General features: G+C 29.9%; 2 protein-coding genes and 1 long non-coding RNA gene across 3 annotated transcripts; 1 reads left to right on the forward strand and 2 right to left on the reverse strand.

The window, feature by feature from the left end:
- Positions 1-80: 80 nt before the first annotated feature.
- LOC138188487 (WD repeat-containing protein 43) lies at positions 81-4140 on the reverse strand. Its single transcript, XM_069130297.1, has 7 exons — positions 3902-4140; positions 2476-2970; positions 1616-2057; positions 1222-1528; positions 874-1118; positions 436-654; positions 81-238 (listed from the first exon to the last, which is right to left on the reverse strand). Exons 1-6 carry the CDS (start codon positions 4094-4096, stop codon positions 449-451), a joined length of 1890 nt encoding a protein of 629 aa, XP_068986398.1. The 5' UTR covers positions 4097-4140; the 3' UTR covers positions 81-238; positions 436-448.
- Positions 4141-5257: 1117 nt separating this feature from the next.
- On the forward strand, positions 5258-6278 carry LOC138188491 (uncharacterized). The gene is made up of 2 exons (XR_011175516.1): positions 5258-5470; positions 5900-6278. It is a non-coding gene; the product is annotated as an uncharacterized LOC138188491 (long non-coding RNA).
- Positions 5948-9505, reverse strand: Hex70a (hexamerin 70a). The gene is made up of 6 exons (XM_069130295.1): positions 9237-9505; positions 8187-8523; positions 7710-8113; positions 7231-7547; positions 6731-7083; positions 5948-6437 (listed from the first exon to the last, which is right to left on the reverse strand). The coding sequence occupies exons 1-6, from the start codon at positions 9453-9455 to the stop codon at positions 6034-6036; spliced, it is 2034 nt and encodes a 677-aa protein (XP_068986396.1). The 5' UTR covers positions 9456-9505; the 3' UTR covers positions 5948-6033.
- Between the last annotated feature and the right edge of the window lie 1929 nt (positions 9506-11434).

The raw sequence follows: 11434 nt of genomic DNA on the forward strand, positions 1-11434 counted from the left end.
AGTTGTAGTTATTTCTATTTTCCTTTTAAAAAGGTTTGTTTATTTTTAAGTAAATACTTATTGTTTATTTTTAACTTAAAATCAGAAGTATGAAATAATTTCTCATTTAGAATAGATAATATATATTTAATAATTTGAATAGTTTTTGTAGAAAAACGACATTTATTTAACAATTTCAATATTTCAATTGTTTTCTCTTTTTCGCCATATCCATTACATTCAGGAACTCCAATGTTCACTAAAACAAACAAGAACTGAATTTAGTAATGTCATTGTGTGGTAAATTGACCTATACTAATTTTTCAAATAGTGATTCTGATATAATATTGTAATAAAATAATTTAGTGAAGCATTTAAATTAATTCATGTAAACTGCAAAATATTTAATCGTAATTTAAAACCAATAATTTTTTATAATTTCGTTTTTTATTTTACCTCAAATTAATATTCAGCTGGATACAGATTCTTCATCATCATCAACATTATCATAATTAGAATTCGTACTTGTGACATCCTCATCATTCTCCTGTTCTTGGTCACCTGGATCTTCTTGCTCATCTTCATTGTCCTCTTGATTTGACATTTCTTCCCATTTCTCATCTGATTCGCTTTCCAAATCTTCATCTTCAACTCCACCATCTTCATCTGATGAATCTATTTATATTTATTTATGTTTATTAATTTCAGCTTTAAATAAATACTATAAATGGTAAAAATAGTATAATATATCAAATAAGACGGGAAATTATGTATTATTAATTTTTATACAAAAAGAAGATTTTGTCCAAAATTTATTTTAATTTATAAATTGTATTTTGAAAAATAGTTTTAAAACATCGATTGCAACAAAATAATATTTTTACAGATACAAACCTGTATCTTGGTAGACAAGACAATTTTCGCTAATGTCTTTGTCGTGTTCTTCCATTGTTTGAGAAATTTGACCTGTGATAAGAGATACTCGACCCTTAAGTTTCGAGAGCTCTGTTAAAAGAGTTAGTTTAGCATCCATTAAACTTAAAATTGGCCCAAATAATTCTACAAGGTCTGCTTGTGACAATAAATGTCCCGCGTGAGTTGTTAATAATACTTCCAACCATCGTACAGCAATTTTACTCCTATAATATAATCAATTAATAAGAATTAAGCACGATTTTTAGGCTTCTATAGTTAATGATTTTAAATATACTACAAAAATTAGTTAACGTTTGATAATCTTACGTGTACGTTTTACCCTGAAGTAGGATGGTAAGTTCTTTAAGAAGAGGACCAATTGCTTGAATTGGTAACTTGGCAATAGTATTCCTAATAATAGTCTCATTTTTCGTGAGAAAAATGTTGCTCAAAATAGCTTTATCTTTACTATTTAAGCCTTGTACCAAAAGTTGTGCTCTACTATTACCCGTGCTCGTGATTTTGCCTGTAGGATTGCTTTCAGCACTTAAGCTTAAGTTTTCCAATCTATCTTTTAATAATAATTGTGACCCACCACTGCTTTTAATCTTTTTTTGTGTAGTTTCAATTATTCCTACAACAGATAAATCAAAATTAAATTACAAATTTGATTTACTGTTGTGTATAAATGTTACTCTGTTTAAATATCAAAGATAAATACCTGGTGTAAGATATTCAACATTATCTTCAATTATAGTGGACTTCACTTTAGAAATTTCTTCTTTTCTGTCTTTGCTTTTTTTATGTTCTGAACGTACTAGATACTGTACTTTATCAGAAAAATCTGGTGTCACTTTTTCAAATATAGGATTAAGATATGTTCCATATGCTAATAATAATTTTTCATCTTCTGTCAATATTCCATTTAAGATAGAAATTTGTTGAACACTATCTTTTTGGCTTATATCAGAAGCGACTGCAATATTTAAACTTGGCTTCAAAGGTTTTGACCGACCATTTGGTTGGTATTGAAATAGATGTGCTTGGCCAGACCTTGTTACTACCAACACTATCACTTGAAAGTTTTCAGAAATGTGTGTAGAAACACTTATTGGATCATCTTGCAAAGCTAAACTTGCCACAGCAGTTCTTTCATTTCTTTGCTGAAAATATTTTCTTAATTAGTAGATATAATTGCATATTTAATTAAAATTGAATAAAATTTTGAAAAGAACACATATAATACTTCTCTTTTTCTAGAAATTAATTTGGGAGCTCTAATAAAATCATATTTAAAGTCCATTATCAGAACTTTTTAAAAATTAACTAGATTTGTATTTTATATTGTTAACAATAATTTTTTTTATTTAGGTATATGGAGAAGTTACCAATACACTACAAATTGTCAAATGATTAAATGATTCTTTCTTAGCATACTCTCCTTATAATGCAGGGAAAGGACAGAAAATATATACCTTTATAAAGAATTGTCAATTCTCATATAATAATGTGTTATGGTTAATAAGTACAGCATATTAAAAAATATTATTGAGAATAAGAAGTTTAAAAAATGCATCTTACTTCATCCAATGCCCAAACATTCAGGTAACCATCCCCACAAGCACCACTGATAACATAATTGTTACCAGATGTCATTTGAACAGTATGAAGACATGACACTTCATTAGCATGGCCTGTGAATGTCCTTACTAACTGCTTAGTATCTAGATTCCACCATTTAATAACCCTTTCTCCTGATAACAAACTCTTTCCATCTGGTGAAACTGCTAATGATACAGTTTTTCCTTTGCCTGATTTCCATTTACATCTTACACCATTTTCTTGCAAATTCCACTGAATAATGTGGTGATCATCTGCTGCAGAGAATAAGCCAACATTTTCAGACCAAGTCACTGCAGTAACAGTACCAGAATGACCATTTAATTGTGCAGTAACTAAGGAAGTTGTTGTATCATAAAGTGCGACTCTTCCATTTGTTGAACCCATGGCAACAATGCCCTTTTGATTGGATTCTTCTGAAATTGATTTCTTTCTGCGTTTTTTCCATGGTGAAGGCTAAAAATAGAATAAAATGACTATTTTCAATTATATAGTCAAAAGACTTTATTAATTAAATTAATTTTATTATTATAAATTAAAATAAATTAGTATTATTATAAAATATTCTATATTTTCTATTTAATAACTAGTACTAATTATACCAATTTATCTTATGTTAAATATACTATTAATTCATAAGTAAATATATTATTACGTTAAATATACTATAATTTGGTTCTCAAACTGTTCATTAATATTTAATAACTTATGAAGTAACGTATATTTCTAATATCCAAAGTTGATTGAAAAAGGAATGGTATCAATCTATTTTAAATTTTTATGTCATACTGTTATACTCAAGAAATTGAAATTTTACAATAACATAAATATTTATACTATGTACAATTATAATACAAAGATCTTAAAAATGATTTATTTAATATTTCGTTTATATTACAAAACAAAATACCTTTATAAATAAAGATATTACATCTACACAATATATAGTAAAATATTATGAGAACAATAATAAATTTATTGCGTATTCTGATATAAATGTAATAAAGAAATGAACAAAGATTATAACCTCAAATACCATTTAATTAAAGAAACATAACTTAATAATAAAGGCAAGTGAAAAGGAAAAATTCATGAAATAAAAGATATTCACAACTTAAAATACTTCTGTGAAAGTCTCATTTCAGTGTTTATTTTAGTATAAAATTTGTAAAAAATTGCGAAACGCATGGAAAGCATAACCTCTAAAAGTGCTGTGAAGTATAACTAATTAAAGATTATAAACATTCATGATTCATGATATGATTTAAAAGATAGGTTGAGTTCGGAAAAAGTTTTATTTTATCATAATATACAGAATAAATCTACGAAAGAATAAGAAAATCTAACATTTGTACGAATATATAGAGTAAAGAAGCACATGGTTTACCGATGTATTTGTTGTTCGAGAACTGACGTAAAGCCAAGCCAAAACACAACATGGTGAAGAAAGATGAGAATTAGAAACATATTCTTGTTTCAAACGGCCAGTGCCAGTGTCCCAAATTTTTAATTTTCCATCATTACCGCAATGTGCAAAATATTCACCGTCGGAAGAAAAAGCGTAATTAGCGGTAGTCACCATTTTTGAACTATTACTACTACCAGAGAGGAAATGAGAGTGCTCACGCCCGTAGTTTCAGTTATTTCACAGTACAGGTGCTGCACCATGCGGCCAAGTGCTGAGTTTAATTGACATTAACATGTACAAGAACCTATAAAATTAGGGATCTGTCCTTTTTGGTTGGAATTTAGCATATACAAGAATCTATGTATTTAAGCTTAAAGTTTCTACCTTAAACTTAAGTAACTTAAATTCTCCTGGAGAATGTTCATAATTAGTAGTTAAAAATATTCTTGGAAAATTGATAGTGAAACTATCATGAAAAGAGAAATTAATTTAATTGAAAGTAATTTATCATTGTTTACTTTCCTATTAATTGATGTATAGCTTATAAAATTTTTATTTTGTAATACCGGAGAGAAAATTCCTCTCTGCTAATACATATAAGTTTCACGTGGTGAGACCCGGGAAATCATTTTTATTTGACATATAATTACTAATTGTATCATATTATATGATACAATTATGAATTATATAGCAAATAATGTGAGCTAATTGGTTGCTATCGCGATTATGTTTTCATAGGTAAATTGCTTCAGTGATTCTAGGAGCATCCGAAGGAGAGATTTCCGTTAAAGCTGAGGAAGATTTGTCCCTGAGAAGATATCAACAAAGAAGACCGCAAGTCTCAAAAGTCAAGAGCAAGGGCGAAGAGCAGTTAGGATTTTGTCAACGGCAGAAATTTATTTATTTTCTTTGTTTTTTGTTAACAAATTATTATAATCTGACATTTTGTATTATTTCTAATACTGCTTTATATGTGTCATCGCCCAAAAATGTAATAAACAATTAATTCCTCTTTCCTAGGCAACTTATAATAGTTTCATTATTGCACAATGTTGTCATTTTTATACTTTTCTATCGAATAGAATAGCAGATATGAACCTTTCCGTAGAACCGTACGATTAAATAGGTTCTCATAGCTTGGGACTCAATAGGTTCTTATCTATGCTAGTGTACAATCACACAGGGCAGATCCCTAATTTTATAGGTTCTTGTATATGCTAACGTGAATTAAACTCAGCACTTGACCGCATGGTGCAGCACTACTTCGTGAACAACCAGGTCCATAAGCATGAACTTTAATTTCCTCTCTGTTACTAACCAGCTATTCAACTACTACAAAGTAAAGTTAGCTACGAAGTACCACAATTATTCGGTTTCCCTTATGTATTCATTTTCAATTTGTGCTTAAAAACTTGCTTTTAAAAATTTTAAACACTTTGCGTCTTATGTATTAATACAACCACATATATATTACGTGTTGGGAGAATTTTTTTTAGATAAAAAATATTTCTACATGTTTCAAGTTGAAATATAACCACTATGCGAGTAGTAAGAAAATTTTAAATACTACATCCCCCACCATCAAAATTTCTAAGAATTGCTGGAACTTTGTATACGACATATCTTAACATAATCTTGAAATAACATGATCTATAATTTTAATCTATAATTTTTATGTAATTATATACATCATACATTAATAAGATAACTTACAACCTTAATAACTATTTTAATAACATAACCTACAGCTCTACTATTAATTTTTTTTAAGAATTTGAGTTTAATTGAACTATTTTATTTTTGCTATATTTTTCTAAAAAGTAACATAAATCTAAACTATTTCTCTTAGTTTAATTAGCAAATGATCTGACAACGTTTATATAAATTCCAAAACATTATTCAATATATTTTTTTCTTCCATATGACATTATCACTTAAAAATTTGTGATTACTTTAATATTAAATGTAGAATATTAGTTTTTAGGAGTATCCAAATATATGAAAAGAAGAATAAAATAAAACGTATTGGAAGATAAAGAAAGTAACGTTTATTGCAAAATTATGAATATTATAAAAATAAATGTGAGAGATACAAGAGAAAGAGAAAGTAATTAATAAGTAATGTTTATGTCGAATTCCTCCTTGTGATAAATAAGAATGTCTTTGAATAACATGTTAGGTCCATCATAGTTGAAATTATCAAGAGGTTTATCTAGTGGAAAACCAAATGGTCTTTTGTCAAATTTATAATCACCCCATATTCTAGAAGTGAATTGGTATTCCGTAGAAACTGGGCTAACATATAAGAACAGTTGGAATGGCATCCCTTCTTTTTTACCCTTTGGTAATAACAGTCTTTCTGGGAATCCAAAGATTCTTTCATAGTAATTGAATGTTTTGTCACCATAGAGAGATGCTTCGAGTTTGCTATAGAAAACTTCACTTGGTTCTTGGTCATTGATTGTAAAGAAGCATTCCTGACTATTACGTGTAATTTTGTTCAGACCAGCATTCACTGTTGAAAATTTGTGAAGAATATTAGTTATATATCTAAATATTAATCATAACAAAAATTTATACATTAAGGATTAAGGGTAATAGTAAATTAAGATAATTTTATTAATTATAATGACTTTCCAAAAATGATTTGAAAAATATAAAACCCCTTTGTTAATCTAAAAAAATGTTTGTATTTACTTAATACCTTTTAATTTGAAAATATATGAAAATAATAGAATATTTTTAGAAAAGGAAATAAGGGGGAATCAAACTAATAATTAACTAATAAATAAAATTGAATAAACTTACAGTCAAGGATCCAGTTGTCAATTTCATAGAAGTATTTAAGATTTTCTGGAAGTTCATATAGTCTGTGGTGTGAACTATATTTGGGTCCAAGGAAAATTCTGATAGCTGCTTTCATTGCTTTATCAGAATTGATGGTAATGTGGAAATTAAATGGTTTGTGATTCAGACGAGGCTGTCTAATTTTAATTAATGGCAATTTGTCATCTTTTTGTGCATCCATAAACAACCCATTGCTGATTGTTGTATCAAATTGCTCAAAATATGTAATGAGTTTATCAATAGAGAAAGATTCAATTTTCAAATTAGGATAGATGAGTTCATCTTTGTTGTATGGCGTCTGATGCATTTTGTACCTAAAAATAAACGTTTTGTTAATTAAAGTCACAAGTAACTTTGTTACAATGTAACAATGTAAATAAATATGAATAAATAAAAGGAAATGTTTAGAATTAAGCTAACTATGTTTAAAAACAAACTAAACTAAACTAAACTAGAATTACCTGTAGTAAAGGTCCACTATTCTCTTATAGAGACGATAGAAGGCAGGGTCTCTTAAAGAAGTAGAAAAGATTTCCAAGGCACTGGGAAGGATTTTATACTTGCTTGATGGTTCTAGATTGTAACCAAGGATTTTCCTGCCAAGAGCATCAATACTACCATAAAATTGTTGGTTAAAGGAATCTTCGTTGCCTTCAATTATATTTCCAAGAATGTTCAAACCATCCTCGTTATAGATGTAATACTTGGTAGTACCATTGCCGAATACATAACCAGTATCAATTGCAGACATTATTCTTGATTCTTTGTCTTTGATGTCCTGTAACAAGTGAAATTATATTAACCCTTGGAAGGCGAGCGGCTCGATCGACTACATGCAGTGCTACGGATCGTTCGGACGCAACACGCAATTTATAACACACATGTGAGATTTTAAAGAAATTCAAAATTAAAAATTTCAAACTTGTTAGTTTTTTCTTACCGTAATGTATTTGTATTTGTAGCTAGGGAAGTTGCTCCATTCTGGTCTCTGAGGGAATGGTAATCCATTTTGGTATGTCATAGTAGGATAATAACCAGCATAGAATGGTTTCTCCCAGTCGAAGTCTTCGAGATTAGGTAATTCATTCGTAAGTCTTTCTAAATAGTATCTGTTCATTAATTGTTGATGCCCATACAAGTATTCTGCTCCACGATAATCTTGAAAACCAAATTCCGAGGATGACATCCAGAATGGGAATGATTGTCGGAAGAAGAAGTAGTAGGCATTTAAGCCGATATCTTCCATGAAGTAATTCAACTTATTTTCCAAGTAGTATTCACGATTCATGTACCAACCGGAATAGTTTGCCCGGAATATGTATGTCTTGTATTCTCCACTTGTTTCTAAAGTGAAATAGTTTGCAATTATGTTAAATAGTACGACGAAAATAAAAAGAAAGAAACTAGAAACAATTACCACGGAGGTCAAAAAGTGATGTGTGATGGCTTTTTTGCAGGACTTCCGAGTTAAAGAAAAGGTATGGACAGAGTTCGTATGGGGGTGGCAATTGAATGAACTTAGTGTCTTGTCTTCTGATTACTGCATTGTAGAAGGCTATGATATATTCGCCCTCGTTTATATTGTTTCTTGCCCAAAGAGCTGTTTTGTAGAATGTTTCGAAGTCGTTTGCATAATAAAACAACCTGAACAGGGCTACCATTTCTTTAAGGAGATATGGATAGTAAAGTGAGAACACTTCTCCTCGCGGAAGCATACCGTTCTTGTACATGTAAAGGAATTCCTTTACCGCGGCCTGAAAATTCATCAAGAATATTCACTTTACACAGGGTTGGATATTATTAGATTTTTGTTCAAATAATTATTTAAAAATTTGTATTTGTTTGTTATGTGCTCGTTATTTTGTTGACGTTAATTGGTATCGTTAATTTGTTCGTTATTTGCTTTGTCACTTTATTTTACTACGTTGAATGCCATTGGCGGTCCACGCTGGATTTTTTATTTGACCATTGTAGTTATTTTTTATGTAAAACAAAATTTGGTCACGAAATGTTTTAGAATGTAGTCAACTGATATGCAGACACGACTATCGTGATTATGAGCAATATAATCATGATAGCTGTGTCTCATTACATTATTAATGAGATTTCAAAATATGTACTTTTAAACTATTGAAAATACGAAAGAATGTTTCTTATGAAATTTGTTTGATTTCGGAGGGAACATATTCTGATGTTATTAGATTCTCTGTAGGTAAACACGTAAATGTTGTGTGAAGAGCAACTTCGTTTTCTTTTTTTAATGTATTAAAGAATATACGATTCCATAGAAAAAAAACAAAGTTGTTCTTCGCACAACCCTTATGCGCGTATTTACAGAAAATTTAATAACATTAGAATATGTCCTCCCGAAGTCGAAAAATTTCATAGGAAACATTTTTTCGTGTTTTCAATAGCAAGGCAATTATCATCAATAATCAATATTTTTTTTTAATTGATAATTACTAACCGGGTTGGAGTACAAGTTGATGTTCGCTTCGATGTCCCATTTTTGACCCTCTTCGTACCACGTGTAGTTGATCTCGGCTGGTTGGGTGATGTGATAGAGCAGATTGTAGACCTTCTTCTGTTTCAACAAGAAATCCTTATCAGCGGTTTTCGTGTTGTAATATTCTGCATTGACCAAACTGCAGGCCAGTAGCCCCAGCAGCCACAGCCGTGGAAACATTTTTGAAAAGTGAAAACCGCGGAATCCCAGAGCGCGGATGCTCAGCGAGCAGCTACTCTTATACTCCGTCATCCCCTCCCTCGATTAATTCTTACTTATTGCTCCATTAGATATTTTACATAAATTGTTATCTAATCTTGATGAAAATTTCTTTCGCGACACCCTCCACCGGAATAGTTCCAATGAATAAAAGAAATAATCTGTGCAGAATTTCAGCTCGTTTGGATAGAGAAAAGGCGTGCCTCTCAGCCCTTAAACGTCGAAATAATTATTTAAATTTTTAAATGCATATAAAGTCGATTTTATTCGATTATCTAATATAATGTAATATAACATATCCTATGTAATAATATATTTCTAATATAACATATCTAATATAATATAACAAAAGCACGTCAGACAAAAATTGTAGATCTAAGAAAGGAGAGCATCTTTGATGTTCTACTGCCTTTTTCTCGCGTGGCGAACGGTTTACGAAAAAAATGAAAAAGAAAGTCTAGAAGAAATCGTTACGATTTTGTTCGAAATTTTGGAAATTTAAACGTGCCTCGGTCAATTTTTATGAGAAAAGGCTAAGGAAAAATGCGTAATTTTTTATTTCGAGCGTTAGAAGGTTCTCTTTTTTTTATTATAATGTACTTCATCGTAATAAAGTTGTACGATATGGCAGCAGTAAACACTGTTTGTTCATTGACGATTTAACTTCGATCGAAATTCGTGTTTTGAATAATTTTATTTTCCCGATTACAGATTATGTGTCAATTTTGGGCCAATCTAAATTAAGAAGAATAAAACATGCATGCGCTATCGCTGGTGTGGATTAATTAACTGGGAGACAAATTTTCAATTGATTCATTACCTATGTAACAGGAAGTATATTATTATATAATATAAGCATAATTGAGAATTTCTCGATATGGAGTAAGGTAGCGATTATTATGTTTACTACAATTCAATATTATGTGACAGGATAGTATGACAAAAATCGATAGCGTAGAACAAATACTTCTCCTTTAGCTGCATTGTTGTTTTAATTATTCAAGCTTAATCAAAAGTTTTGTAATTTGCATGAATGTTCGATCAGAAAATATCAATCGCTGTAATTTCGGCGTCTTACCCAAGGCAACTTTTCTTTTATCAATATGTTCTATATTTAAATGCAAGAAAATGAAAAAGTAAATATCCAGATATCGGTGCAAGCACGAAATCTGTTTCACACTTTGACAATGAGACGAGCATTGCGGATATTTCGTTTTGCTAAAAGAAATTCGTGCAATTTTTATTCGACTGATGCATACAATACATTTTATATATTCTACAGATGCATAATACGACAAGGAATGAAATATAAAACAGAAGAGAAACTATCATGTCGATTATGCTACATCGGAGAAATACAGAATAGAAAATATATACTAAGAGACTGCGCAATATATATAGGAATCATACCAATCACACTGTGAAGTAAAGAATGGACAGAAATAACGATAACAACAACCGAAAATGAAATATGGAAACTGGTAAACATCATAAAGGGAAGCATGAAGTTGAGTTTTCTGCATAAACAAATAAAGAAATCGAAGAAAAACGAATAAGGATGAAACACCAAAGACTGATATATAGTAACCTCTATAGCAAAATTAAAATATAGATGTATTTATTGTTAAATGAATAGAGAAGTAAGATTTAGCTTTGAGGAATAAATTAAGATAGAAACAAAATGCAATAAGCTAGGAGATACGCGAAAAAATTGTAATAGGCATCAGCCTTTAATACAACGAACAAATACAATACAATGCTCCACAGATTTTAAGGAATTAAAAGTTGTACATTTCATTTTTCTTAGGAGGGGAAGTAGCAGAGGTATTGTTGTTATTTCTGTATTCAGAGGTAGGATCACAATAGTTATTATTTTATTCTTTGGATAAATCTATCACACCGTTCTGAGTCGAAAAACCTTTATTGCACTTCCTTACATG

This window comes from Bombus flavifrons, chromosome 16 (assembly GCF_040668555.2).
Source record: "Bombus flavifrons isolate JBK064 chromosome 16, iyBomFlav1_principal, whole genome shotgun sequence".
Lineage (NCBI taxonomy): Eukaryota > Metazoa > Arthropoda > Insecta > Hymenoptera > Apidae > Bombus > Bombus flavifrons.

Excerpts from the sequence above, each read along its gene's own strand:
- LOC138188487 (XM_069130297.1), bottom strand. The coding sequence starts at position 4,096 with ATGGTGACTACCGCTAATTACGCTTTTTCTTCCGACGGTGAATATTTT. Across the intron at positions 1,529-1,615 it reads TGTTGAATATCTTACACCAG|GAATAATTGAAACTACACAA; the intron begins GTATTTATCTTT and ends TATCTGTTGTAG. Across the intron at positions 655-873 it reads TCTTGTCTACCAAGATACAG|ATTCATCAGATGAAGATGGT; the intron begins GTTTGTATCTGT and ends AAATATAAATAG.
- Hex70a (XM_069130295.1), bottom strand. The coding sequence starts at position 9,455 with ATGTTTCCACGGCTGTGGCTGCTGGGGCTACTGGCCTGCAGTTTGGTC. Across the intron at positions 7,084-7,230 it reads ATAGTGGACCTTTACTACAG|GTACAAAATGCATCAGACGC; the intron begins GTAATTCTAGTT and ends GTTTATTTTTAG. Across the intron at positions 6,438-6,730 it reads TGACAACTGGATCCTTGACT|TGAATGCTGGTCTGAACAAA; the intron begins GTAAGTTTATTC and ends AATTTTCAACAG.